The sequence below is a fragment of the Onychomys torridus genome, chromosome X (assembly GCF_903995425.1).
Source record: "Onychomys torridus chromosome X, mOncTor1.1, whole genome shotgun sequence".
NCBI lineage: Eukaryota > Metazoa > Chordata > Mammalia > Rodentia > Cricetidae > Onychomys > Onychomys torridus.
Window position 1 is genome coordinate 112,354,430 of NC_050466.1, and position 26,650 is coordinate 112,381,079.

A 26,650-nucleotide genomic window follows, 5' to 3' on the forward strand; every position below is an offset into this window, starting at 1 on the left:
CACTCAGACAGTATCAATATTTCTGGACATAGTGGGTTATAGTGAGATTGTAGTTGGAAAATTCACAGCTTGGGCGGAGTCTTTGTCTTCAGACACCATGTCCTTTTTTTGATCTTGATCAGATCTGTATCTGAAATTCTTGGGTAGCGAAATCTTCATTTCTATTAAGTAAACCAATTCATGTGAAAAAATGGAAAGGATGACACTTTCCATACAATGCTGTTTGAAATGGACAAGTTCTTAAAAGATTAAGGAAAGGACAGCTGTCAAAAGTAAATACAAGTCTATGGCAAAGACTGGAAGGGAGGCAGAAACAAAAGTCTCCTATTATCCCAATATATCTCAATTTTCTTTCCTAAAATTATGAATAAATTTGTTGTCATGAATATATTTGATGTTTCATACTTACAATCTAAATATGATTTCTGCCTGCATTGTAACATTGGTACACTATGTGTTTATATCACATGGTTAAATAAGTTCTGAAGGTGCAGGGTAGTGTCTTCCCCCATTTAGAACCCACAGTAAAGATTAACATTGATTTTTAAGTAAAGTGTATAGAAGTGCTGTGGAAAATACAGTTATTTCATGTTACTAACACTTTGTACTTTAAAGAAGAATCATTTTTTTTTTTTACTTTGAAGTGTCAGTATGCACTCCATACTATACTATGGAATATACTTCCTATTTCTACTAGGTTAAGCTCACCATAAACCATGCAACTTTGTTCTCTAGTTATTTTCTGTTTTAAAAGGCTTAACATCCCTCTCAGAAAGTAACAAATAAGCAAACAAACCAAGACAGTAAACAACAGATTAATCTTCCTAGTAGATAGAAACAAATATGTAAATAAAATCAATGAAGCAACAATAAAAAGGAAGTCAGCATTAGAATAAGCCAAGAATCATAATAAAGTATATGAATTATGTTATATAGATAAACAGTACATGCAAAGACAAATCACTTTGAGTACAGTGTATTGTGTAACAGTTAAATAGTCCTTGAAATTAGGGATCACTGAGAGTCATCCTTTTAATCTCCTGTGGTTTTTATAGCAATCATCACAAAGACAGTTGTTTGAAACAGTAAAAATTTAGTCTCTCACAGTTAAAAGTAGACAGAGGTTTATTAAGCTTCCTAGAGGAAGCTCTTTTTTGGCCCATTTTGGCTCCTAGATTACCTTGGCTTGTTGCAGCCTAAGTTTAGCCTTTGCTTCTTTCCTCACATGGTTTCTTTATCCTTGGACCACTTGTCTGTACAAAAGTTATTGTGATCTTTATTTTATATCTAGAAGTACCCTGTTTTCAAATAAAGTCATATTCTGAGGTCCTAAGTGGATAATATTTTTTTTGAGACAAGGTTTCTCTGTGTACTTTTGGTACCTGTCTTGGATCTTGCTCTGTAGAAGGGTTCTGGAAGAAGTCAGAGGAGGGAAATGAGAGGTGGATGTGATCAAAAGACATTTTATACATGTCTGAAATTCTAAAAGAAGAATTAAAATACTTTTAAAAATAGCATCCTAGAATCATGATTGAATAGAATGATTTTCATAGTTTTTATGGAAATGGCCTTGTAGCTTGAGGGATATGTTAGCACGCTTGGAAAGTTTTCTTTTGTTTTGCTTACTATCTGAATTTCTGCCAAACCCAAGGCAAAATGCTTGTGTTCACTTCCTGTGACTATAGCTTCCTCAGTAAATGTTTTCACACATGTGAAAAAGGAAAAAAATAATTTTGAGTTTACAAATGTGCATTTGTTTGTGTTATCTCTGGAGCATTTTTTCCTGATAGTTCTTTCATTTAGATTTAAATATATTTTCTAGCATATTAACAAATATGCATTTAACATAATCATTGTAATGAAAATAGCTGAATCTTGACAGCAGTACAAATTAGCAATAGAAGTATTTTCTCAATTATGAATGTTAATAACTATTTAAATAGCCTATATTAAACTTATTAAAAGCTTGGCAATGCAGCCAACACTACTTAGAGAATTAATATAAAGGTAATACAGATCAATACTCTTAGAATGCTTTATTGAGAGCTACCTATGAAAAATGAAATAATAAAGGCAATGTTTTGTAGAAATGGGAACAGGACTTAAAAATGTAAGCACAGCTCAGAAGATGGCATTATGAGTACTATTTCCAAAGCAGATTTTTAATATTTATGTTTGGAATTTGTTTGCTTTAAGTTTCTGGTATGTAGGTTATTTGAGAATGTTAGTATTTTTCCACAAAGAACAGAAAATGCCATAGTCATTGCAGTTATGTCAACTTCTATGCCTTCTATTAAAATTGTGGTCAACCTTATCAATTATTATCTAACACATACACATTGATTCTACAAAATGAACTTAAATTTTAAGAAATCTTAAATTTTTAACCATGTAATAGTTGCTTAAAATGTGCTCAGGCACATTCAACATTATACCTCATAATAGAAGGAAAAAAAATCTTTGTGTGTTATATTAATTTTAAAAGGAATTCAGCACACCCAGTGCTGAGCAAGTTTTTGAAATGTTGTTTTAATGGGTATACTGCAATATACATTATGATTAGTAGTGACTTATGTTTGCATTTGTTTTTATTTTTATGTGACATGGATATTCCATCAAGGTCACAGATATTTTTCATTTAAGTGATATGCAAATGTACATAATATATAATATTAATATATAATATAATATACAATATAATCATAATATATAATAATCTAAAATAGTTAGAGGGTGTAATTCATCTCCAAAAGTTTGGTCTGTTGTGACCTAATGATCTGAGTGAAAATTCTTTGTACTGGAGCATTGTGGGTAGCAAACTATTACCAGACGGAATTTTTATTTGACAAATAATGGTATATTCATATTTAAAGGAGGAGACATTCTTCCTAATTTTGATCTTGAGAGTTTTATTTCATGGTTATTTTAGAATGAGAGATACTGTACAACACAATTGAATAAATTTTCATAAAACACAGAAGATCTCTATGAATGAATGTTCTTTTCCAAGAAGACCATGGAGCCAAGGTTATTATGTTTCTACACAGATCTATATCAATAGTACTACTTTGCAGTTTTTGTGCATTCTAACCTGCTCCTAAGGTGTATTGTATTTTAGAAATGCTCTGGAGACTCTACCCCAGCAAATGTATCATACAACTTGACTTTTGATAGGGGTTATATAGCTGACAATTCACAATTAAGATGCCAGCTAACATTTAGGAGCCAAGTATTCTGTGTGATTTGTTGAAAGGAGATCTATGTGCACTAGAAACAGTATTTCCTCTGTGACTCCAACTGTTTGATGTTAGATAATGGACAGTTAATTTGGGGAGGTTTCCCGCCTATCTGCAGGGCTATAAGTGCATAGCCCTTCACATCAGACAGTTTCAACCTGAAAACCTTGTGTTGAGATGGAATCAATACAGGAAGAATGTAGGAAAGAGCATAATGTTACAGGTGAGGTAGTTTAGTAGCCTATATCATGGATATGGTTTTAAAACCTTCTTTCATTCCAAATGACGGCACATCTAGATAATAATATTCAGATTGCCTCAAACTCTCCCTATTTTCATTAATATATCCCATGGTTTTAAGTAGAAATCTAGTTGTGTGTGTGTGTGTGTGTGTGTGTGTGTGTGTGTATTGTGTGGTATATGTTTTAATATTGTACCTTTTTTGATGTCAGCTTCCTAATGAGTTTCTTTGAGACCCTTTCTTAAATCTGTTTATCTGTTTTTTTTTTCAATATTCATTTATCTAAAGGTACTGAGGACTAAAGTGCTATAAACAGATTTCCCCATGTAAATAAATATTTGTCAAAGAATAAAGAACACCCTGAAATAGATCCAAATCTAAATCTGTATTAAACATTAATGAATTTTGCTTTCATATAGAAAATGGTTAAGATGTTTGTAGTGTGTTTGAGCCCAGCATTATGAACATTGATTAAAATGGCATAATGCTCTTATTGTGAGTGGGCATTAATCTTGTGATAGTCTTTGATCTTAAGACATATTTTAAGTTTAAAAATATTCCTTTAGTTTACTTATTCATCATTACTTTCTTCTGGGAACAGAATATAGGATGTGTTATGGTCAATCATTGTTGGGCTTTTATTAATTTAGTTATCTGCAATTATTTTTTCTAACTTAAAATTGATAGGTACTATTTGTATATATTTATAGGATAGGTTTTGACATTTTAATACATGTATGCCATGTGTAATGATCAAATCAGAGTAATTGAAATACAGATCACTCCAAACACTTAACAATTTTTTTAGTGCTATGGACATTAAAAATTATCTCCATTAGCTATTATGAAATATACAATTAATCTCCACTAATTGTTCTCTTACTTTTCTATTGAACATTAGAAATCACTCATCACATTATATTCTAGTTGAACTTACTATTTTTGAATTATTTACAAGTAATAATAATTCATGTGCTGATCCAATATTCACTTTTATGAGTTCTTTTTCTTTCAAATGAGCTGGGGTGTTAAAAATACACTTGTTAAAGAGTTGATTTTAGGAGCAAGAACCAATTGCATATAGATTAACATTTCAAATATGGACTGGACATTTCTTAGCCATCAACATGCAGGATGCTAGATAAATATGAATTACCAAACAGTTCTCTGAATTGAAGAATCATGTTAGTTGCATATTTTAATGGTATGTATAAGCATGTTGCTGGGATTTTCAGTTTGTGAGCTCACAACAGACTTGAAATCACATGAAATTTGTTATTTTTAAAACACTTATTCAGTTGTTATTTTCAAAACAATTGAATGACTGAATATCTTTCATTGTGGAGATTATTTATCCAATTATGGTTATGGATCTCAGCCTTGTATGTATGATCCGGCGTCATCTTTTACAGTGTATTTCATCTTATTTACTCTTCATTTTTGATCACTCACTGAGCTTTTATTCATTACTGAACTTTAGTTCATATCTTATACCTTTTGGAAAAAGACATTGAAAGAGGAAGAGGTTGGTCTAGAAAAAAAAAGAGGTCATTGAATTTAGTGAAAATTCAGTATAAATAAGGAAATAAGGTAAAATACAAAGACAATGAAGTAAGGAAGTTTTCAGAAAGTGATGGAATATGACAGTCTGCAACATCCTGGCTGAGTAGAGACCTCTGTAAGGTCAAATAAGCACTGTTATTCCCAAATTAAAAGCAAGTATTACATTTTCCCCAGATATTTCTCAATACTCTTTCTATCAGACTAAATATCAATTAATGTTTATTACACATTTTTAAATTAATTTTAAATGTCTGTATTAAGTCTCTGTCTTTTGATAATCTTATCTTTTGTAGTAAGAACTTTCTGCTTTGAAGAAATATTATATTTATTAGTAAATAGAAAGGAAAATAGGTTTTTTTTGGGTGTTCTATTTTTTTATGGGGATGGTCGATGGGATAAACAGGTCCTGTTATGAGCTTCTTGCTGTGTGTTTCAAAAACTATGAGTAGAATACTATGGGATATTTCTATTATTTTTATTGTGTAAAGTTTCCCTTTCTGTTGTGATGGAACATGAAATGAATAATCAAAAGGAAGATATATTACTGATTTTGTTTTTTCAACTAAATATGACCATTGCTGCATTTAAGAAATAATTTATATTATGAAATGAAAAAAAAAACAGAAAAAATGCTATCAACTAGTTGTTCGGGGATTAGTATTAAGGATTGAACATTATACATTGACCTGTATTGCCAGAGTTCATTCTGTAACCCAGGCTTGCATTAAACTTGTAATCCTTAGGCTTCAACCTTCAGAGTAACATGGAATTTAGGTCTATTGCAGCAGATCTGGCTTAATTGATGATTTTTATGTTAGTTGGTGATAATGAACTTGAATAGGAGGAAGGAAGCAATTTGAAAGTGCTAGATTCTGATTACGTTTTGCTATTTATCATTGTGGCTGAAGAAAAGCTAGTCAATTTTTTGCTTTCTTCATTTTGTAAACGGAGTAACTTACTTGATTTTATGACCACTAAAGCTACACTTTTCGTAGTGTCTTCTTTTGTACCAGTTTATTTGTAAATGAGGACAAATTTATTCCCAGTCAGCCTGCTTCCTTTCCTCCCTCCCTCCCTCCCTCCCTCCCTCCCTCTCTCCCTCCCTCCATCCCTCCATCCCTCACTCCCTCCTTCTGTCCCTCCTTCCTTTCCATTTCCTTACATATACATCATACTTTATTTTGGCTTTTAACTGTCCAAAATGAGAAGAAAAGTAGCTATTGTAGTTACTATAGTGTTATGAACCTCTAATCCCAATACTCAGAGAGCCTAAGCAGGGGTATAGTTAGTTGGAGACTTGACCTGGCTACATTTATGAGTTCTAGGCCAGCCAGACACTTTGTATCATAAAACCGAGAATAGACATGTAGCTCAGTGGTAGAATACTTATAAACCCTGTGTAAGGGTTTAATCTGCCCAGTACACACAAGCAATGTCATTAGCATTTTGACAAAGGCTAATTAAATTGGACTATGTATAGCATTATAGTTCCTTTAAAAGATGTTTATTGTAAGTAAATTACTCTGTTGGTTTGGTCCCAGGTTTTGGCATCAAAAATGTAAGTAAGTTGGTTGCAACAACTCTGGGGAAAGGTTGGGAGTCAGGCAACACTTTGAGCTGCTTAGGACAGCTCTGATGGCTGGAACTACCAGGAGACTATTCAGCCTCGGAGGGCAAGGTATCCTGGAACACCTTGTGCTGCTCAAAACAACACTTCTACCCTGACAGTGTCCCAGACACCTGTAACTGTTTAGCACAGCTCTGATGGCTGGAAATGCAAAGAAGCAGCCCAATCCTGGAAGAGAAATTTATCTAACTTCTCAGCAAAGTTAGGCTTGAAACTGCCTAAGCAAGGAATGATATCCTGACTCTTCGGGAAAGTCAAAATATACCTGGTATGATGGGGGATGGTCTCTCCACAGGATACAGCAATCTTGCTCCTCTTCTGGAGAGCTGCTACAACTGAGCTTTGCTTGGCCCCCTCTTAAGGGGACTTCCTAGTAGAGCTCTGCTTCTCTGGCCTATAAGATATTGCTTCTTTTGCTTCACTCTGCAACAGGGTAAACCCTTGCAGAAATTTAGCAATCTCCTCTGGCTCCAGAGAAAAGTGTTACTTTTCAGCTCTCTCTTGTTTTGTCCACTGAGGGATGATATCTCAGCAAAGATCTTCCAGCTCTCTCTTGTTTTGTACACTGGGGGACATCTCAGCAAGGGTCTTCTCTATGCCAGGGAATGAAGATCTTCACACCCAAAACTCTTTTGAGAAAGACATTTATTTGGGAAGAGGAGTCCAGGAGAGTAGCTGCCTCTAACAGGCTGGAGAGAACAGCCTTTTTTCTAACTGACCTACCAGGCTGTTTACACAGGAAGTCTAGGGCATGGAGTCAACCAGGGGTTGACTTGGGTCCCAGGATTCTATTGTTGGCTGGTTGGTTTCACAAGTCAGTTGGCTAGGGGCAGAGATGACTCTGATCTGACTGAACCAAACTGTGTTTCTTTCTGTCCTGATCTGAGCCATCTTTCCCTAGTTTTGAGCTCCAGGGTCAGGGTGGATTTCTTACCCAGCCCCCTTTCCCTACATTTATGTCTTGAGAGACTTTTTACATAAAAATATTTATCTTCCATAAGTTACTATACTTCTCATTTTTTTCATAAAATATAAAACAGGCCAGGTTGAATATACTAAAGGATAAGATCTCTTTCATATGTACTTCATATTATATTTAATCCTGTAAAAATTCTTGGCATCATATGTTAGCTCTTTTTGTTAGCATATATTCATTGTACATAGATGACTTATTTCATTGTGACAGAAAAATAAAGAATAGGTTTTGTTTTATAACTGACAATACACATTTTAGGTTCCTATTTCGCTTAATGTGTTTTTCTTAATTATTTTCAATATTTCTGTTTACAATTGATTTGAAAAGTTTCATTTACATCACATGTATCAGGAAATTTATATTTGTCAAAGGTTAAAAATTTCTCAGGATATCGAACGTTAGTGTATTGTACTCTTGAAAATTGCCAAGGAAGTACATCTTTACTGTTTTCACCATATTGGCAAAGATGATGAGGATACGAGAAATGTATATGTTATTACTCCACAGCTATATGAATAAGTCATGTGTGTACTATAAATATATACAGTTTTCATCACTTAAAATACAATGAATAAAAACGTATTTAAGCATATAGGTGCAGGAAAAATTATATAATCTCCACAGTTTCTTTCTCAGTTTTACATATATATATTTAAAATGAAATATAAAGGTTAACACAAAAAGGCAAAACTTCTTATCTTTGAAATTCATGTTCTTAGTAAGCAATATTTACAGTTGTAAAATGCGATCCAAAAAGAGATTACTAAGAAATGGTTCTTATTAGACATATGTGTAGATAAATTTTGCTAAAAATATCCGTGAACATTAATTTTTTTTTGATCTTTGTTGACGTAGCAATCACCATGTATAATGAGATATTAATTACATGTTTTTTACGTTGTACTTGGTAGGTGAGAAGAAAGATTGCATTTCTGTTTTGTACTCATCAAAGAACAATTGTCTTTCAGCTTTTCTTCCCCTTCTTATACTGCAGGAAAATTCATTTACCACTTGTTTACTTCCTGGAAGAATCAGATAGCATAATATACAAATTGGGTTAGGACAAGGGGGTTTGAGCCTGTGTTTTGTGCTAATGCCATTGTTTCTCCTGATTGCATTCAAGGACTTATCTATAACAGATAAACTCTGTCAACCCTTTTTCATTTTCAGGATTTGCAGATTAGGAATGTGATTTCTTGGAACAAATTTAATGGAACCAAAAGAAATTGGATGTCCTGTGGAGTACATGATAGAATTTTAGCTATACTACTTAGCTTCAGAAAAAAACCAATACATTTTTTTTCTTGTGGAAGTTAACATTTTACTGTAAATTTGAATGGTTATATTAATAAGCCATCAGATTTAGTAAGTTTTCTAACATAATTATAGTCACAATCACAAACATTTCAAGATGTAATATATGACTGGCTTTGGCTTGAATATGTGAAATGTTCTTTACTCTTGCTTTTTCCCTATTTACTATAGATTGAGAAGTCTATTTTCATTTTCATTCACACTTTAAGTAATTTACCCCATTATTGCTACAGGATATAACTTTGCATTATACTTTTATAACTTTTAAAGGCTAATGCAGAGGAAATTTTTTTTCCTGCCTAGCCTGTTGATATTTAAAATAGATATAGTTAAAGCTATTTCCTAGACTAACTCCAAAGTAATTTAGGCAGACTAAGAAATTGATTTTAATAAATAGGAAACTGTTCTCTGAGAGAAAATTTGTAATGAAATTTGTTCTGTAAGGAGACTTTTGTGTGTATCTTGAGATATTGCAGTATTATGTTTTAACAATAAGGAAGAGAAATTTGTTTTTATATAATATGATCAACCCGAAAAGGTGAACATTTTCTCCTCTTGAAAGTGTTTGAATCACATTGGACATAGCAGGATTGCCAGGGAGACTGATGGAGAGAATAAATTCAGCCAGAGAGAACGATTGGATATCTTCTTTGGGAATTTCTAAGGAAATTGTAATCTATCACAACACTCTAGTCAAAACCTCTGAGAGGCAAAGCTGGAAAATTGACACATTCAACCTTTTTGTAAATCAGGAGAAATAAGTGGTCAGCAAGTGTCATGCTTCAAAGCTTATGCACAAATGCCTGGAAATGGCAGCATTGCATCAAAGAGGTATATTATAATTGGTCAGAGATAGTTCATGCATTAATCTAAGAAAGTGAATCATTTCAAGGAATTCAAATGCCTAGTTCTATTGTATTAACTTTCATGTAGACAAAATGAATGCATATAAATATTTTTAATTTATTTAAACACAGTTAAAGCCATATGCATTTTGCTGTTGTATCCCTTTTTATTTTAACACTTTCTTTTTGATGCACATATTGATAGCTGAACAAACATCCTTTACAGTTGGTGAAACAATGAATTTTACCGTCACTGCTGTTTGTAGATATTGATCTATGAAGTAAATATGCAATATTGTTTTGTTAGGTTGTACAGTGGTCTTATTTATTTACATGGATCACATTTTCTTTATCCAAGTACATATTACCTAGATTTAGTTATAATTGCATTAGTGAACATTACATCAGGAACATTGGTATTAAAATGTGATGGTTTTGCCTAAAATTTAGACAACATTTACAATATTGTTGTAAGTTTCTTAAACTACTTGAATTAATTTTTTCATGTGTAACAATTTTTCCCCATTTTCTGATTCCCCAAGAAACTTTGAAGTATCAATCATTTTATTTGCTGTTCCAGTTATTTGGGTTGTAGTATGAGATTCCACATGGGATTAGAGCACTGTTAGAAATCAAATTCTTTGTACAGAACAATAACCCTCTCTACTAGCCTTTAGCACTGCACAAAACAGTGGTAAACGCATGGCATGACTGATATTGCACTCCTTCACATGAGACCAATTGCTTTTACTTCTTATGGGACTTAGTGTAGAATTTCTAATTTTAGCTTTAACTCCATTGAAAGGTTGATATAAATCTAGAGAATCTAAACAAATTGAACATGTGATCATTGTTTTCTTTTATATTTGTGCATGTGTATCATAGACTCCTCTACACCAAATATCAAGATTCTACTTGCCATAACTGCAGTGAGTTAATTCTGAGCAGAAATATCTAATTCTGAATAAAATATTGAAGTTTTGTGAAGCTGACAGATTTTCCTTTATGTAAATCTGGAAAGGAACAAAAATTAATTTCCTCCTCTATTAGAATAACTAAGTTTATAGTTTTTCTTATTTTGATTTTCCCTGGAGAACTAGATATGGGAGAATCTTGCTTCCTCTTAGATTAGTGTTAAATGAATTCTTTTTTTCTTACAATCAATGTAAAGTTTTATTTCCTCTGATCAATGACCATGTTGATCAGTATAAGTGAGCACTTCCAAAATAGTGACATCAGAAATTCAGGAAGCTCAGTATCATTTCCTGTTTTTAAGCTTTAACATATTTTATTTTTAAATTAATATTTATTAGTTTTTGAGAATTTATACATTGAATTTTCTTTATATTCACTCCAACTACTTCCAGATGTACTTTCCTTTCCATATACACCCAATTACATATCTTCATTTTTATTTATATCATTGAGTCTAATTTATGTGGCCTATATATTCTTGGATATGTGCCCTTCCATTGGGAGCACAATCCACATAACAGGAACTACACCAATAAAGCAAGCAAACAAACAAAATAAAACTATCCATTTCCAGTTATGTATCAATTATCAATAGCTCCTGACCTAGAGATAGTACTTCATGTTCCTATTCCCTATTCCATGCTGGGAATTTGTCTACCTTGTAACTTGAACCTGTGCATGCTGTCACAGCTGCTGTGAGTTCATATGTGTAGCTGTTTTACTTTGTTTGGAAAACACCCTTCCTTTCATTGCAATCATTGCTTCTGGCTCTTCCAGTCTTTCCCACTCTATTTTCATAACTATGATCTTTGAGCCTTGGGATGAAAGAATGTGATGTAGATTTCTTACTTAGGGCTGCACACAACACTATCTCTTGTTCTCTGTCCCTTGATGAGTTGCAGTTCTACATGTTAACTATTTACTGTGAAAAGAAACTTCTATGGTGAGATTTGAAAGATGTATGCATCTATGGGTATAACAGTATCATTGGAAGTTGGTTCAATACTAAGCCCATTAAGCAGAGTAATAGAAGTAGGTTCTCCTTTAGGGCCTATGACCTGTATAGTCATAGGTTCTTGATCCCAATAATGGTGCCACTTATGGGATCCATATTGTAGAGTGGTCCTTAAATCCAATCAGAAAGTGGTTATTTTTCCCCATGACATTTATGATACTTTTGTACTAGTGATCATACCTTGCCAGCCCAGTAGTTCTGATAGCTCACAGTGTTCATAGCCAAACAAGATTCATGATTGTTTTTCTCTTTCTGTAGTGTGTATAGCACTTTCCAGGATTAGGAAAACTAGCTAGTAGCAGTGAAGCTTCTAGATCAATACCTGCTTTTTTTTTTTTTTTTATTTATGACTCATGAATGTTGTCTTCAGCAGTATACACTTACCAACAAGTTCTGAAGGATAACCAAGAGCAATGGCAATAATATACATTCAAGATTGTGCATGAACTATAATCCACACACAAGTCACACAGACACACACCAGTATAATTTCCATGGCTTTATAGTGTGAACTGGTAGCACTAGGCATTGTCAGAGTGAAATATGTTAAAAGCTTTGAATAATAGCATAACTAATAATGTAATGTGAGCTCCAAATATTTAGTTTTGACCTCTTAGCTTTGAAATAATTAACAGGTAAAATTTAGTGTGTGTATGGTAGTCCTCTACATATTTTGTAAAATTACTTTTCATTAAATGGTGAAAATTTGTATTAATATTTTTGAAATCCTTTATGTCTAAAACTAATACTATATTTTGAAATATATACTGGAGGCAAAGTACATTTAAAGTTTACTTTGTAATATGCTAGAAAACAGATATTAACTCAATCCTGCTATCATATATATATTTTCCACTTCATGGTTAGAAGTTGTGTGCATTAAATGAATATGGAAAATCAATTTCAACCTATGTGGGTGGTGTTGGTTTGTAATCCCAGTTACTTAAGAGTCTCAAGCAAGAGGAATGCATATTTGTAGAATACAAAACACATATATGTGAAACTCAAACATGTATATATGTATACATATATCCTTACAGAATATAATGCATAGAATTATAATCTACTTCTATATAAAATGTGTTTCCTCAATTATCACTATGTGTGTGTACTCAGAGTACAGCCCATTGATGGATGGTGGAATGTTTTCTTAACTGTCAAATAAACTTTGGAAATGGTCTTTAAATTTTAACTTCTTCATCAGCATACCAGACTTTGCACTGTGTAATACCTACTGCCACTTTTTAGACATATGGTTAGAATAATGTCTCAGGGCTACCAGGGCTACTGGGAGGCAGCAGCAGGAGAATCTTTGTGAGTTTAAGACCAGCTTGACCTATACAGTGAATTCCAGTCCAGCCAGGAAAACACAGAGAGACCCTGTCTCAAAAAAACAAAAACAAATAAACAAAAACAATGAAAATATAAACATATTTTTTTGGCTTCTTTTTCATCTCTAATTCCACCTTCTTGATTACTTGTAGATTAAACATCCTGCATGGGTTTCTCTTGTCTTTCTTATTTTATTGGGTTCTATTTTGTCCTTTGAGACGTTTCCACAAGAAGCAGCTTTGATGTTTGTCATGTAGCTTGTCAAGAGACCTCTTAATTTGAATGTCTCCTTGGTAAAAACAAAACAAAATCTAAAAAATTCTTCAATCCCTTTAACATACATTTTCTTCTCCATTCTTGCTGATAAACTTCCTTACCTAAATTTTGAGTAAAAATTTCAATTAGACTCTGGATCTCTTTCTTTAGCAGTACTTCATTGATTTCTTATCACACTCAGGATATTAAAAATTAACAATAACATGAATTACAAAATGCCCTACATGAACTTATCAACTAGACTGTATATAATGAAGGCATTTATATTATGTGTATTGATATATTCAATGTAGTTCTATAGCAATCATGAATTCTGCAGTGAGATCCTGGTACTGTTACCTCAATGTTATAGAAAAAATTGTACTGGTCCTGTTGAGTGTGGTATCTGGCAAGTTATGCTACACTCTTGTAAAGTGTGACTTAGGAAAAAGAAAGGAAAAAATCTGTTTCTAGATGGTTATGGAAGTTACAAAAGAATATTCTTAATTTTTTCTTTTTTTCAGTATTATTCTCTATTTTTATGTTGCTCACAAATTTATCATCCACAGTAAATTGGAACTTTGTATAGTCTGGTGGAGATAGAATGGGATCATTTATGTCTTAAAGTGTAATAATACCTGAGTCAGATTTTAAATACAGTCATCAACTGTATTCTTGTGGTTCTACACTGCCCAATTAATATTCTTTAAGAGCTGCAATTTATAAACTTGTCAGCTTTATGTGCTTCAGCTGGATCGCTATCCTGGTTGTGTGTCCTCTGTTAGTGACAGTGTTTGTGCTTGGGAGGTGTATATAGCAGTTTAGAGTTTTGAGCATGTGTCTTGCTTCCAAAAAGGTTCCTTTACTTCTTAACAAACCTTTTTTATGCCAGTGGTTGTAAAACTGACCAAGCACTAAAATCACTTTTAATCACATTAAAACATACTTTGCTGCCATCTCTCTTCCCCTAGGGACTGATCCCATAGTTCTTGAGCAGCATCCCACAATTTGAATTATTAGCACTTTCACAATGTTGTTGCTGTTGGTTTGAGGTACATAATTACAGCAACACTTACTTCTGGCGTTATGGTTTTAAAAATAAGCAAACAAACAAAAATGCCCAGCTATGTAAACAAGCCAACATTTTTTTTTAATTTAAACTGTTTCATCCTTTTTTTTTTCTCGTCTTTGTATATTTTTGTTACATCTGTGTACCTACCTACCTACTACAATTAATGCACAGCGATAATTTAGCTAAAGGTTACACAGTGCTTAATGCTTGGAAGAAAGAAATGGTATTGGTAAGACACAAAAGGGCAAGGAAATGCTTACTGAGGTCCTGAAAATCATCAGGGTACATCATGATTAGTTCACCCACAACAGCAAACTCTTCTCCTAGTCCATTTGTACTTTAAGAACTACAAAAGACTCGGACTAGACTTCCTCTTCCCCTTGGCCAGATACACCCACAGTTGAGATTTTGTACTCCATAACTTTGAAGAAGTAAACTTGTCCTCTCACTTTTATGTTTCATGATTGTATCTTTTATTTGAGTAAAAATAATTTTCACTGAGTAAATACAAAATGCTCTTAACTGCATTTTCAAGTAGTCTGGGATGTGTGGGTGACTGATTTCAAATGAGCAAATATAAATCATTTTCTTCTGTCAACTAATTTCCTACAGGAAGAAAGAAACAGTCCTAATAATTTTAATAGTATTGGGTGTAAAGGAAATGTGAGTAATATTTAGAATTTCAAAAACTGTTTTGAAGTGTTAAATTTGAAGAAATTACTGATTTTCTTTTCTTCTCAAATGTCAAGGCAGGTACTGAAGGCTGTATATATAGATTGTTAAGGTTATTGTTCTATGATGATATTTGCAGGTTTCTCTCTGATAGATTAAATACAGCATGTTTTACTTAGAACTCATGTGTCTTTATCTTTCTGTCACTACCCCACTGATTATTCAGTCTTTAGAGAAAATAGCTCATTGCAGTGGATGATTACATGCCTCAATGGAATAGTAGCTCATTGTAACTAATCATTACAATGCCATATTGATTTCTTCTTTCCATTATGAAAATTAAAGCCACATTAGTTTAAAATGAGCTTCCATATATATTGTGGATGTGATTGGTTCTGGATCTTAGCTATTTTAAATTATAACTTCTTCAATAATCCGATGAGTGTCACTGATAATCTGATAGAAATATAGATTCTTACCATGCTGATATATTCATTTTAGATATGAAATGGACAGTGTCTTAAGTTACTTATTTATTTCTATGATAAGATACCATGATGATGACAACTTATGCAAGAAAAAAAGTTATTGTGGGGGGGGGCTTACAGTTTCCAAGAATTAGAATCCATGCCCATCATGGCAGGGATCATGATGGCAGTCCAGCAGGCATGATGCTGGAGCAGTAGCTGAGAGCTTACATCTTGATCCAGAACATGAAGTGGTAACTGGGAATGTCATGAGCTTTCAAACCCCATAGCCTGCTCCACTGTGACAGCTCTGATCCAAATAGTCATACCTCCTCATCCTTCTTAAACAGTTGCACCAATTAAGGATCAAGGTATTCAAATATATGAGCCTATAGGGGTCATTCTCATTAACAACCAGAGAAAATTTAAAGACTATAAAATGTAAATATACACATGATCTCAATATATGTAGTATCTCAGCAGTAAATATACCATAGTGGTACATTGCTTGCCTAGCATGAATGAAGCCTAGTATTTTCTCCCCAGTTTTGTAACATTTCTGTATGTATATAGGTAGTAGAGATTCTAATGACTATTGTACAAGCATGTGTATTTATTTAGTTTTGTGAAATCCTTGTGCAATATGAGATTGCCCATTCTTTCTCGTTACAAAAGGTACTAAATTTAAATTAATAAATATTTCTTGTTTACAAATATGTCATATATTGTATTTTAGCTACTCTAATGGGGCAATGGATGATAGAGAAATGACTGAGGAAATACCCTCTCTTTATGGAATTTATAATCCAAATGAATCTAAGGTAGATGATAAAAATCATGTCAGACATCAAGAAATAAGATTATGTGTAGAGGTTTTAAAGAAGAACCCATATTTGTTTGAAGATCTCCATGGGCTGGAGAGATAGTTAATAGTTTACAAATGGTCATTTGAAACTTGGAGGCTTTGAGGGATAATAGTGTGGGTTTTTTTTTTTTTTTTTTGGAAGAAAGAATAAATAAGCTAACAAAGGAAGTTCAGAGAGAACTCCAGGAATGATCATTTGTCTGATTCTCTTGGCCAATGTTGTATGAATTCTCAGGCTGAAAAGGTATAGTGAGGCTTTATGAAAATATCGGGCTAAGGGATTGTTGAGGTAATCCAGGTGAATTTTTGACTGAGAAATGTGGTTAAATGTTATTAGTTGGATATTTTAAATGTAAGATGAACACACACACACACACACACACACACACACAAAGAAACTACACAGAACCCCACTGAGTAAAGTCATGTTAAGATAAAGGTAACTAGTAGTAAATTATGGTTTAGTGTAAACAATGAAAATGGCAGAGGGGCATTTAGAGGAAGCACTGTAGAAGGAAAGAAGAAAAGAAGAAGAATAGGAGGGGGGAGGAAGAGGAGAATAGGAAGAAGAAGGAGAAGGAGAAGAAGAGGTGGAGGAGGAAGAGTTTCTGGAATATTGAAAACACAGCATTTAACATATAGAATCAGTTTTCTGATAATCCTTCTACATATGTAAGCCTGTGTATCTTCAGTGTTCTGCTTAGGTAGTATCTTATCAAAGTTGTTTCCCTGGTTACATATTAAATAAAAGCATCCTAGGCATTTCAGTTTTTTAGCAAAGCACTGATGTTATATAATTGGTTACTTATTTATTATCTCTCTATTTTTAGGTAGTAGACTCCATGAGGATAACGGCTTAGTTATGGTGCCCATTATATCTATATTACATATATATGTGTTACCTTGTAGATGTTCAGCAGCTGTTTATAAAATGAGCAGAATAAATGAAAAGGTGAAAGACAATGGCAGGTCAAACAATTAAGCCAGTATTTCAAGTTTGAGGGAACCAAAGGGTAATGATGTTACTCAGAGAATACTGAAGAGTGGAGGAGGAGTTGATTTGGGGCAGTGGAAATAATGGAAGATAAACTTTGCTCATAAATTCTGGCTTAAGTATGTGAAGCTGGTGAACTGTCTTATGCAGTGCAATATAGGGGCAAGGAAACCATGAAGATAGTTCTGGGATTTAGATGATGATACTAAGGTCATCCTCAGAGTCAAGCCTTTTATCAGAGGATAAAGAAATAACACATATAATTAGTAAGGAAGGATTATCATGTTTGAAAACAAAACAATTTAATTTTAATACCTAATGTACTAAATATATGAAGTTACTTATATATATATATATATTCTTTTCAATTCTTAGCTGGGTTAACAACTTTGGCCATGAAGGACTTGGACTTTTACTGGATGTGCTGGAAAAGCTTCTGGACAAAAAACAGTAAGAATAAATAAACATTTAAAACCTTTCATAAATGTGAAAAAATTTAAGCACAGCGTAATTTTTTTTTCTCACCAACTTAGGCAAGAAAATATCGACAAGAAGAATCAGTACAAACTCATTCAGTGCCTGAAAGCATTTATGAATAATAAGGTAAATGGTGTTTACTTATTCCTCTGTTATAAAAGGAGAGAGCAATTATGCCAACACTATTAGTTTAGCTCTCAAATTTGATGGTATATTTTTCCTTTTGTGATATCATGGTATATTTATTTTTAAATATTTATGTGTACATGTTGCTATATTAGTTTATGTGCACCACATTCATGCAGCTTCACATTGAGGCCAGAGGGAATCAGATCCCCTAGAACTCAAGCTACAGGCTTCAGCTGCCTAATGTGGGTGCTGGGAATCGAACCTGGATTCTCTATATGATGAGTATGTACTATTAACTGTGGAAGCATCTTTTAAACCTTAGTAGTATGGAGATTTAAATGTCTTAAGTTGAATGCCATTTCCATATGGAGAGTGAAGTATTTTTTTTATTGAAAAGGAAAATTCAAGGGTAGGGATAAGGCTCAGCTAATTTGATGAGAGTGTTATTTCAGTTTCAGTGATTTAACATCATAAATGAAATTTGTAGAAAAATAGCTTGCATTTTTGTATATGTGGAATACTGTTTGTATTATACAATAACTTTGATTAATTAATTAGCTTAATTACATTAATTACTATTAGGTGGTATTTTAATAGTCTCAAAATACTTAATAGAAATTAAGTAATTATAGTAATAACCAAGAACTTGCTAAATGTGAACTATAGCTATTAATGATCAATGCAACAATACTGTATATTTAAGTACTGTAAAACACTTGTTCTTTGGTATATGCAATTATATATTACTATCTGTATGTATCATGTGCCCATATTAATCAGCAAATAGTTTTATTGGTACTTGGTTGTTCATGAACTCCTTCGTCACAAAACTTTTACTGCTATTTCTTCAAGTTTATTATCTTTTTACATTTAATTATGGGTATTTATGTTGCACCAATATGTGCATTTGAAGTTCAGAGTACAGTTTGAGGGAGTCACTTCTTTTCTTCTACCAGGTGGGTCCCAGGGATCCAACTTTGGTTTCAGGCATTTTTATCAAGTACCTTTATACTCTGAGCTATCTTGCTCACCCATTTGGAAGTTTCTTAGAAAAACTCCCATCAATAATAGTACAGAATTTCTCTTTTGTGCTTTTGGCCTTTAGATATCACGGGATCTAATGACTAACAACAATATATTTAAAAGAACATTGTTTCTCCATAGCTCAAGAAGGACCTCTTTCTGCAACTGATAAAAGTAGTAACATTATAAAAAGAGAACACAATACTAGAAATCAGAGATGAAGATCACATTTTGTCAGTCCTAAGAAGACAGGGCTTTTGAAAAATAACATAGCCTGTGGCTAATCAGTCTCCTCTGTAAATTCAGCTATGGGAGCTTTTGTTCTATATTCTTATTGATTCATGTTGTCAGCTATCTTAGTTTTGTAGGATAACAACTAATTGTAATTAAAATACTGACTAAAGAAAGTTATATTATTAGGATTTCCTATACAGCCCTACTCCCACAGGAGATACTCAGATATGTAAAGACTCACTTTCTTTTTCTTATGTGTTTGTTAGTTTTGAAGAACATGATGATTTAATTTAAATTATTCTAAACTAAATGGGAATTTTTGTTAAGCTATGTTAATGATTTGGATGTATATCCTCTGCACATGAATAAACAAATCCTTTAAGTTATAGGCATGTAAAACAATGCATACAACAGACATTCTGAATAGAAAGCACACAGTATATATTCATTTTAAGTTGGAATACATTTTCTATTCAAGAAAGGTAAATTGCATCTGAAATGATGTTACTTACATCAGAAACTATTATAAAAGTTTGCATGTTCCCTTATTTATTAAGGTCCATAGTAAAGTTATATTTAAGAAATTTAGTCTGGGCCTGGAGGGGTTGGCTCACGCCTTTAATACTAGCATTTGGGAGGCAGAGGCAGGCAGATCTCTGTGTTTGAGGTCAGGCTGGTCTACAGAGTGAGTTCCAGGAAAGGCTTCAAAAGCTACACAGAGAAACCCTGTCTCAGAAAACTAAAATAAAAAAAAAAGAAAGAAAAAGTAAAGAAGAGAAAAAGTTTAGTTTGCCCCCTTTTCTCTTAGAATTTATATTAAGAACCTTCATGCTGTTCGTATGTTTGATACTTTGCCAAATGTTATCTTGTAATGTTTCCCAATGAAATGTAATGTTGCCATGGAACTAACTGTAAAATGAAGCAAACTTTTAATGAGAAAATGAAAATAAAGTTTGTAGGACAAAGGTGACAAGACAAGTATCTTTCCGTTAATTTTTGATTTGGCATTTGTGAATACATGTGGATATACACTGGATTCATGCATAGAAAATAAGTGACTATTGTATGTAAGGAAACCCAAGTGCATGATGGTGTTGCTGCCTAAGAGATGATATAAAAGAGCAAGAAAATTAGAGAAAATCCATATCATTTATTTATTACATACCAACTACAGTTCCCCCTCTCTCCCATCTTCCTATTCCCCCTAATTCCCAGAGAGGGTAAGGCCTCCAATGGGGAGTCAACAAAGTCTGACATACCAAGTTGAGGCAGGACCCAGCCCCCATTCCCCCCTTCATCAAGGCTGAGCAAGGTAACCCATCCTAGGTAATGAGCTCCAAAAAGCACAAGTAGTATACTTGAAGCACTTTAGCATTTTTGTCTCCTGTGTTTATTTTAATTTTTGATGCAAATATATTAGAAAACTTAACTAGAAATTCCAGACTTTCCTAAGGATACCTCTTGACATAAAGTTGCTTTAAAAAATACATTCAGTATGTGTTTGATATGTTCTTGTTTGTTAGAGAAATATGAATTGTACCCACATTTCTTGTAAATATTTTCAAAAACTTCATTGAGGAATAATGGGAATTATTTTTATTCAAGCTACACATTTCTAAAATGTAGTCATTTCAAATAAAATAAAAGTAAATAACTGCATTTGAGGAGAATTTACATAATTAGATATCTCAACACTGTGAAGGTATTTTTTTGAAAATTTTATTTATTTTGGGTTTATGTTAAATGAAAAATATATTCTATAGACATTTCAGTTTTATTTGTTTTTTTAGTTTGGACTGCAAAGGATTCTAGGAGATGAGAGGAGTCTTTTATTGTTGGCAAGAGCAATTGACCCCAAACAACCCAACATGATGACTGAAATACTAAAAATACTTTCTGCTATTTGCATTGTTGGGGAAGAAAACATGTAAGTATTGACATGTTCTATTTTTTGTGTTGAAAAATGACACCTGGGAAGTTAGTGTCTTTTCTTTTTGATAACTTGCAGAAAAATAGTAGTAGGTCTTAGAATCTTTTTTTTTTTTTTTTATTTCGGTTTTTTCGAGACAGGGTTTCTCTGTGTAGTTTTGCACCTTTCCTGGAACTCACTTGGTAGTCCAGGCTGGCCTCTAACTCACAGACATCCACCTGGCTATGCCTTCCAAGTTCTGGGATTAAAGGTGTGCGCCACCACCATCCAGCTCTTAGAACTTTTTGGTTGACATCCTTATTTTGTTTGTATTTTACTTTTTTGGATATTAGATAATTACATTTGTATAAATTAAAAGATTAATCTAAAATAAATAAATGGAATTTTATCTCACTGAACATAACAGTCAATTGGAAATGTGTTAAGATCAAAAAGTTATTTCAGGAAACACAGGAGACACACACATGATGTGAGATACACACACATACACACACACACACACACACACACACACACACACACACACACGCATGTGGATACACATGCACACATGCCCATGCACATAGGTGCTTGCCATGCATGCATAGACATTATACTGCTCATTATGCAGTTTAGTTCGCAATATGAAATATCACAGCTGGTTGTGAATCACCACTGGGTTTTCCAGGTCCTCTGTAAGAGCAGCCAGTGCTCTTAACTGCTAAACCACCTCTCCAGACCCCAATTTAGCTTCTTTAATTAAATTGACTAGATCCTTTGTATTATTGTATCATTGTATTTTACTTTATCTTGTATAATAACTTAACATGAAATGAACTTACCCAATAAAATAAAGCAAAGTGTAAGTTTGTAAATAAATCTTTGGAACACAAACACAAACAGCTCATACAGAAAAAAATTAGCATGTGATGTAATATGTATGTTAGCTAGCTCCAGTTAGATATTGCATAACAGGGATATTTTAAAAACACTATTTTATATACTACAAATACTTGAATGTTTTATCTATTAAAAGTAAGTGATGTGAAAATTTCAATGGTTTATATAAACATCAAACACTAAGAATAAAATAGAGAATGAACTATGTTCATCATATGAAATATTTCTCATTTCTGTTTTCTTTGTTTTTGTCTGTAGTCTAGACAAACTTTTGGGTGCCATCACTGCTGCAGCTGAAAGAAATAACAGAGAACGATTTTCACCAATTGTGGAAGGACTAGAAAACCATGAAGCATTACAACTCCAGGTTGGGTCTTTTTGTCATGAATCACTTAAAGAGTTATATTTTGAGTTCCTGCATTATACCAACTGGCATTAATAGGACAGAATGTAAAAGTACATTTTTTTTCTGTTATTCACAGTTTTTGTTTATTTAAATTCATTTACAATTAAGCAAATTGCTTCTTCACCATCATTAATATGTTATGCATTATAATAATTAGTGGGAAATTGAAGCTTTAGCAGTAATCTGGGCCAAAGTCCAAGTAGTTCAGTCAGTACTATTTAACTAATTTAATAAAAATTTGAGGCTTTTATAGAAATGTAAGAGAATAGTCAGGTATGGTGTCATAGCATGGTACTCTTTTTAATAGTCAGATATCTGAGCCGGGGGGGTCGCAAAATCTTGGCTATTCTGGGCTACAAGCAACCAACAAACAATTAAAAATGAGAATTCAATATACTTCTTGTTGTGCCTTTCAAAGAGCAATCATAAATTTGACTGACCAATGTGAGAGGGGATTGAATTGTATCCTGTGTCCAGGACCCTCTGAAAACTTTGTAGGCCCAGAAAAAAACATTTCATTTTTAAAATGACAAAATCCATTGTTTTTAGTGATTTTAGGAAATGTCTGCTTTATTAAAGGCTACTTTGTTCTTGAGGGATGAGAAGTCATGTTTATTTCCCATATTTAGAGATGATCTTCTGGCACATTTCATTTTACCTATATAGTTTGATTTAATTCTTATACTAAATCAGCTTCCTAAGTGTTATCCATTTCTCTATCAGGTGGATAGGCAGAATGAGCTTGCATCACTTGTATAAGTAGACATGGTGTGGAAGAGCCAGAATTTGATATTAACTTGCTCTTTGTTTTAGATAGTGTACCTACTGCATGAAATATCTTTTAAAATGTTGTATCATTACTTAAAGAGATTTTGCCTTTATATTTAATTTTTGAAGTTATTTTATAGTGAGTATACATATGAAATTTTTTTACTTGATGTGAATCAAATTCAATTCAACTTTTATTTTATTTTTATTGTGTTATGAAGTATTGACTGTGTCTACAGATAAATTGGATTACCTAAAGAGAATCTGTCGTAGTGTGAATCTGTGCATGTTTCTTCAGACATGTAAAGATCTTTTAAAAGTACTCTACTTCAACTATGATGAGGATATTGATAATCTTTTATCATATGTTCTTATGCACTGGTGTTTTTAAAATTGAGATTTTTCCCCATAGTGTTTTCCTATATATGACACAGTTTTTCATATTATTAATTTTAGTCTCAATAAAATTTCATACTTTCAAAGGAAAGGCTGAAGTGTGCATTTTTAGATGTTTTTTCCAGTGTTTTGTCCTTGTTGCTGTGTTGGCTTTCACTGCCAGACATGCATATAAGCCTGTATTTTACTTACAAAGTTTAACAGGACTCAAGTATTTTATTTAGATTCAAAGTTTTCATTGCATTTGGAACAGTTTGCGATTTGTGGGACAAGTACATTTGCATAGTTAAAAATATTTAAATGAAATTCCAGCCACAATTCTGTGTTATATATATTATCTTCAGTTTACTGAACAGGGAACTGAGTTGCAGGGAGGCTGTGTGATCTCTATGAATCACACATCTGTTAAGGTTTAGAATGATGGTTTGAACTTAAATGTTTTTGATATATGCACCTAGAATTGTATGTCCATTATAGTAACACCTCCACAAAAAAGTGACATTGTCATTGTAGAATCATTTAGCCCAGACAATGAAACACTACTGACACTCTCTAGAGTTCATAGTGCTGCACAGAATAGAATGATTAAGTAGCAAGTGTTTAACAAGTACCATATGGAAAAATCATAGACATCTTGCTAAATATTCAAGAAATTGATTATGGATGCAAACATATGCAAACTACAATTTGAAATTTCCTTTTTAATGAGCTATAAAATTTAGTAATTTATTATATACAGAGCCTAGGACTCCCCCAAGAATTGGGAAGTGGGTTTATTAGGCATATTTAATACGAATGAGAAAATATCCAGTAAAAGTTGTAAAATATGTTCAGAATACTGAAATTAAAGACAAAAGTTAAAATCTGTTTTAAAAAATGTAATTCCTGTTGTATTTTAACAGAATCACCTTTCTATTTTGGTAGTGTCTTGAGACCTCTTATTAGAAGGTCATGAAGTTACTATGTTCAAAGACTGAACTAATTATATTTTAAACTAACAATTTCTTACAGATGTTTTCTAGCCCAGTTAGGATAGGATTTTCATTACTTTCAGGAATAAATGACATCAACATGTGGACACTCTTCATTGCCTTACCTTCAGCTTAGTTGTACTTTTTAGTCTCTCATACTGTAGCACCTGAATTTTTACACTTGCTAGCCTCTCATCTTCCTTTGTATCATGAAGCATATGTCTCTAAAAGAAAAGTCTATACTTATTTTCTAAATGAATTTTCACAACTTACCTTTTTCATAGCCCTATGAAATCTTTAATGATCCTCTGATTTCAAAATCAATGATTTCTTCCCAATTGTGGCTACTTGTCACCATTGATCAGCATGTCCTTTTTGAAAATTTTATTTCCTTTGCTTCTCTGGGTACCATTCTTTCTATGGGGTCTCTGAATAGCCTCTGTTTATTCTATGTTTTTAATGTATCTTTTCTCTTCTGAATTCCCAGGAACATTTCTCCTATATTTAATTTTTTTAATCATTCACCTTTAACAATTATAATTTTACACTAATCTACTTATGTATTCATATGTGTATATTCACCAACAAGTGTTTATACTTGTAAATGTACATGCATATTTTCTCCATACATGTTTTCGGTTGCTATCATAGCTTAATATATAACTGTGTTCTAGCAAATCTCCTGGTACATGTGAAGGTCACATTTCTTTTTTCAAAATTCATGTCTTTGACTACCTAAACTACATTTATTATAGGACTCCCACAAGTACCAAATTAAAAATATCACTTGTAAGTGCTATGCCACATAACATTACAATTTACATATGTTATCTCATTTAAATTACACTGCAAATCTGATAATTATAGAAGTAATAGCTGGTGAGGTGATACTTGAATTTGGCCTTAAAAGATAAGAATTTCACTGATATCATGTTTTCTAATAGAGAAGCAATATTAAATTAGAATTGAGGCAAGAAGGTCTTGTAGTATGTGAAAATGGAGGCCCTTATACTCTGCCAGTTATTTTACAAAAGGAGACAGAAGACAATACAGACATCCATTTAAACTTTATTTCTATGTAGTGAGACAGGAAAATTCAAAGTAAACTGACCTTTAATATTCTTTTATTGGATAGAGAAGGTAACATGATTAACATCCAGTGAGTATATGTTAAAATAGCCCATTTTCTCAGGCTAGAATTAATCAGAAAGTTGCCATGTCTTTGTAGGATTTCTGGAGTTATGGAGAGAAGTGTGGTAGCCTGGTTTATTGTATATTAAACTGTTTTCTAGTAAATTAGAATAATGGAGAAAGTCTTCTGTTATAATTGGATATGGTAAACAAAAGCATTTCACCAAATATATTTTTCATAATGTATGATAGCTTCACTAAGGATATCATAGATATATCACATATACTTAGTATAGTTATCCTCTTGGAATTAGGACCAAAAAATGAAATTAAGGTAAAAATCATTGTCATTAAGCTGTCATTGAAATTATGAAGTCTACCAAAGCAGTTTTGTGACAAGAAAGACCTGTTGGCCTTTAAGCAGAACCTAACTTTCTGTTTTCTGGCATTATCTTATGGAGGCTGCGAATCTGATTTCTATTTGTGGCATACTAAGGGCATAAGTTGGAAGGGTGGGAGAGGGTTTTTTCTATACCCATGTATTAAGATCCTCAAGATTTGACCACACAGCCTGGCAGCCAGGGAGAGCTAGTTAGAAGTTTAGTAAACTACTGAAATTAAGACAACTAACTGCCAATGAGCTAAGTCCCAAGCCTATACTACATTTTATATATATATCGATATTGTATCAACAAATTTGGACAATAGATTTCCTTTTTCATTGTAACAAAAAAAATTTGGCTTCAAGTATTCCTTCAGTTTTCAATCTGTTACAAAGTTGAACAAATGTATTTATAATTATGATGGTATGTAAGAGTGATTCTCGTTGTATGAAAAGGAGCAGACTACTTTAAAAT

At 32.8% G+C, this 26,650-nt stretch overlaps 1 protein-coding gene across 4 annotated transcripts in view; it reads left to right on the top strand.

The window, feature by feature from the left end:
* The window catches only part of Diaph2 (diaphanous related formin 2), a 747,093-nt gene that overhangs the window by 187,388 nt on the left and 533,055 nt on the right, over window positions 1-26,650 (top strand). For all 4 annotated transcript variants that reach the window (XM_036175402.1, XM_036175403.1, XM_036175404.1 and 1 more), the window contains 4 exons: window positions 17,825-17,899; window positions 17,983-18,052; window positions 21,103-21,239; window positions 22,380-22,488. In XM_036175402.1, coding sequence (XP_036031295.1) covers window positions 17,825-17,899; window positions 17,983-18,052; window positions 21,103-21,239; window positions 22,380-22,488 — 391 coding nt within the window. The remainder of the gene's footprint in view (window positions 1-17,824; window positions 17,900-17,982; window positions 18,053-21,102; window positions 21,240-22,379; window positions 22,489-26,650) is intronic.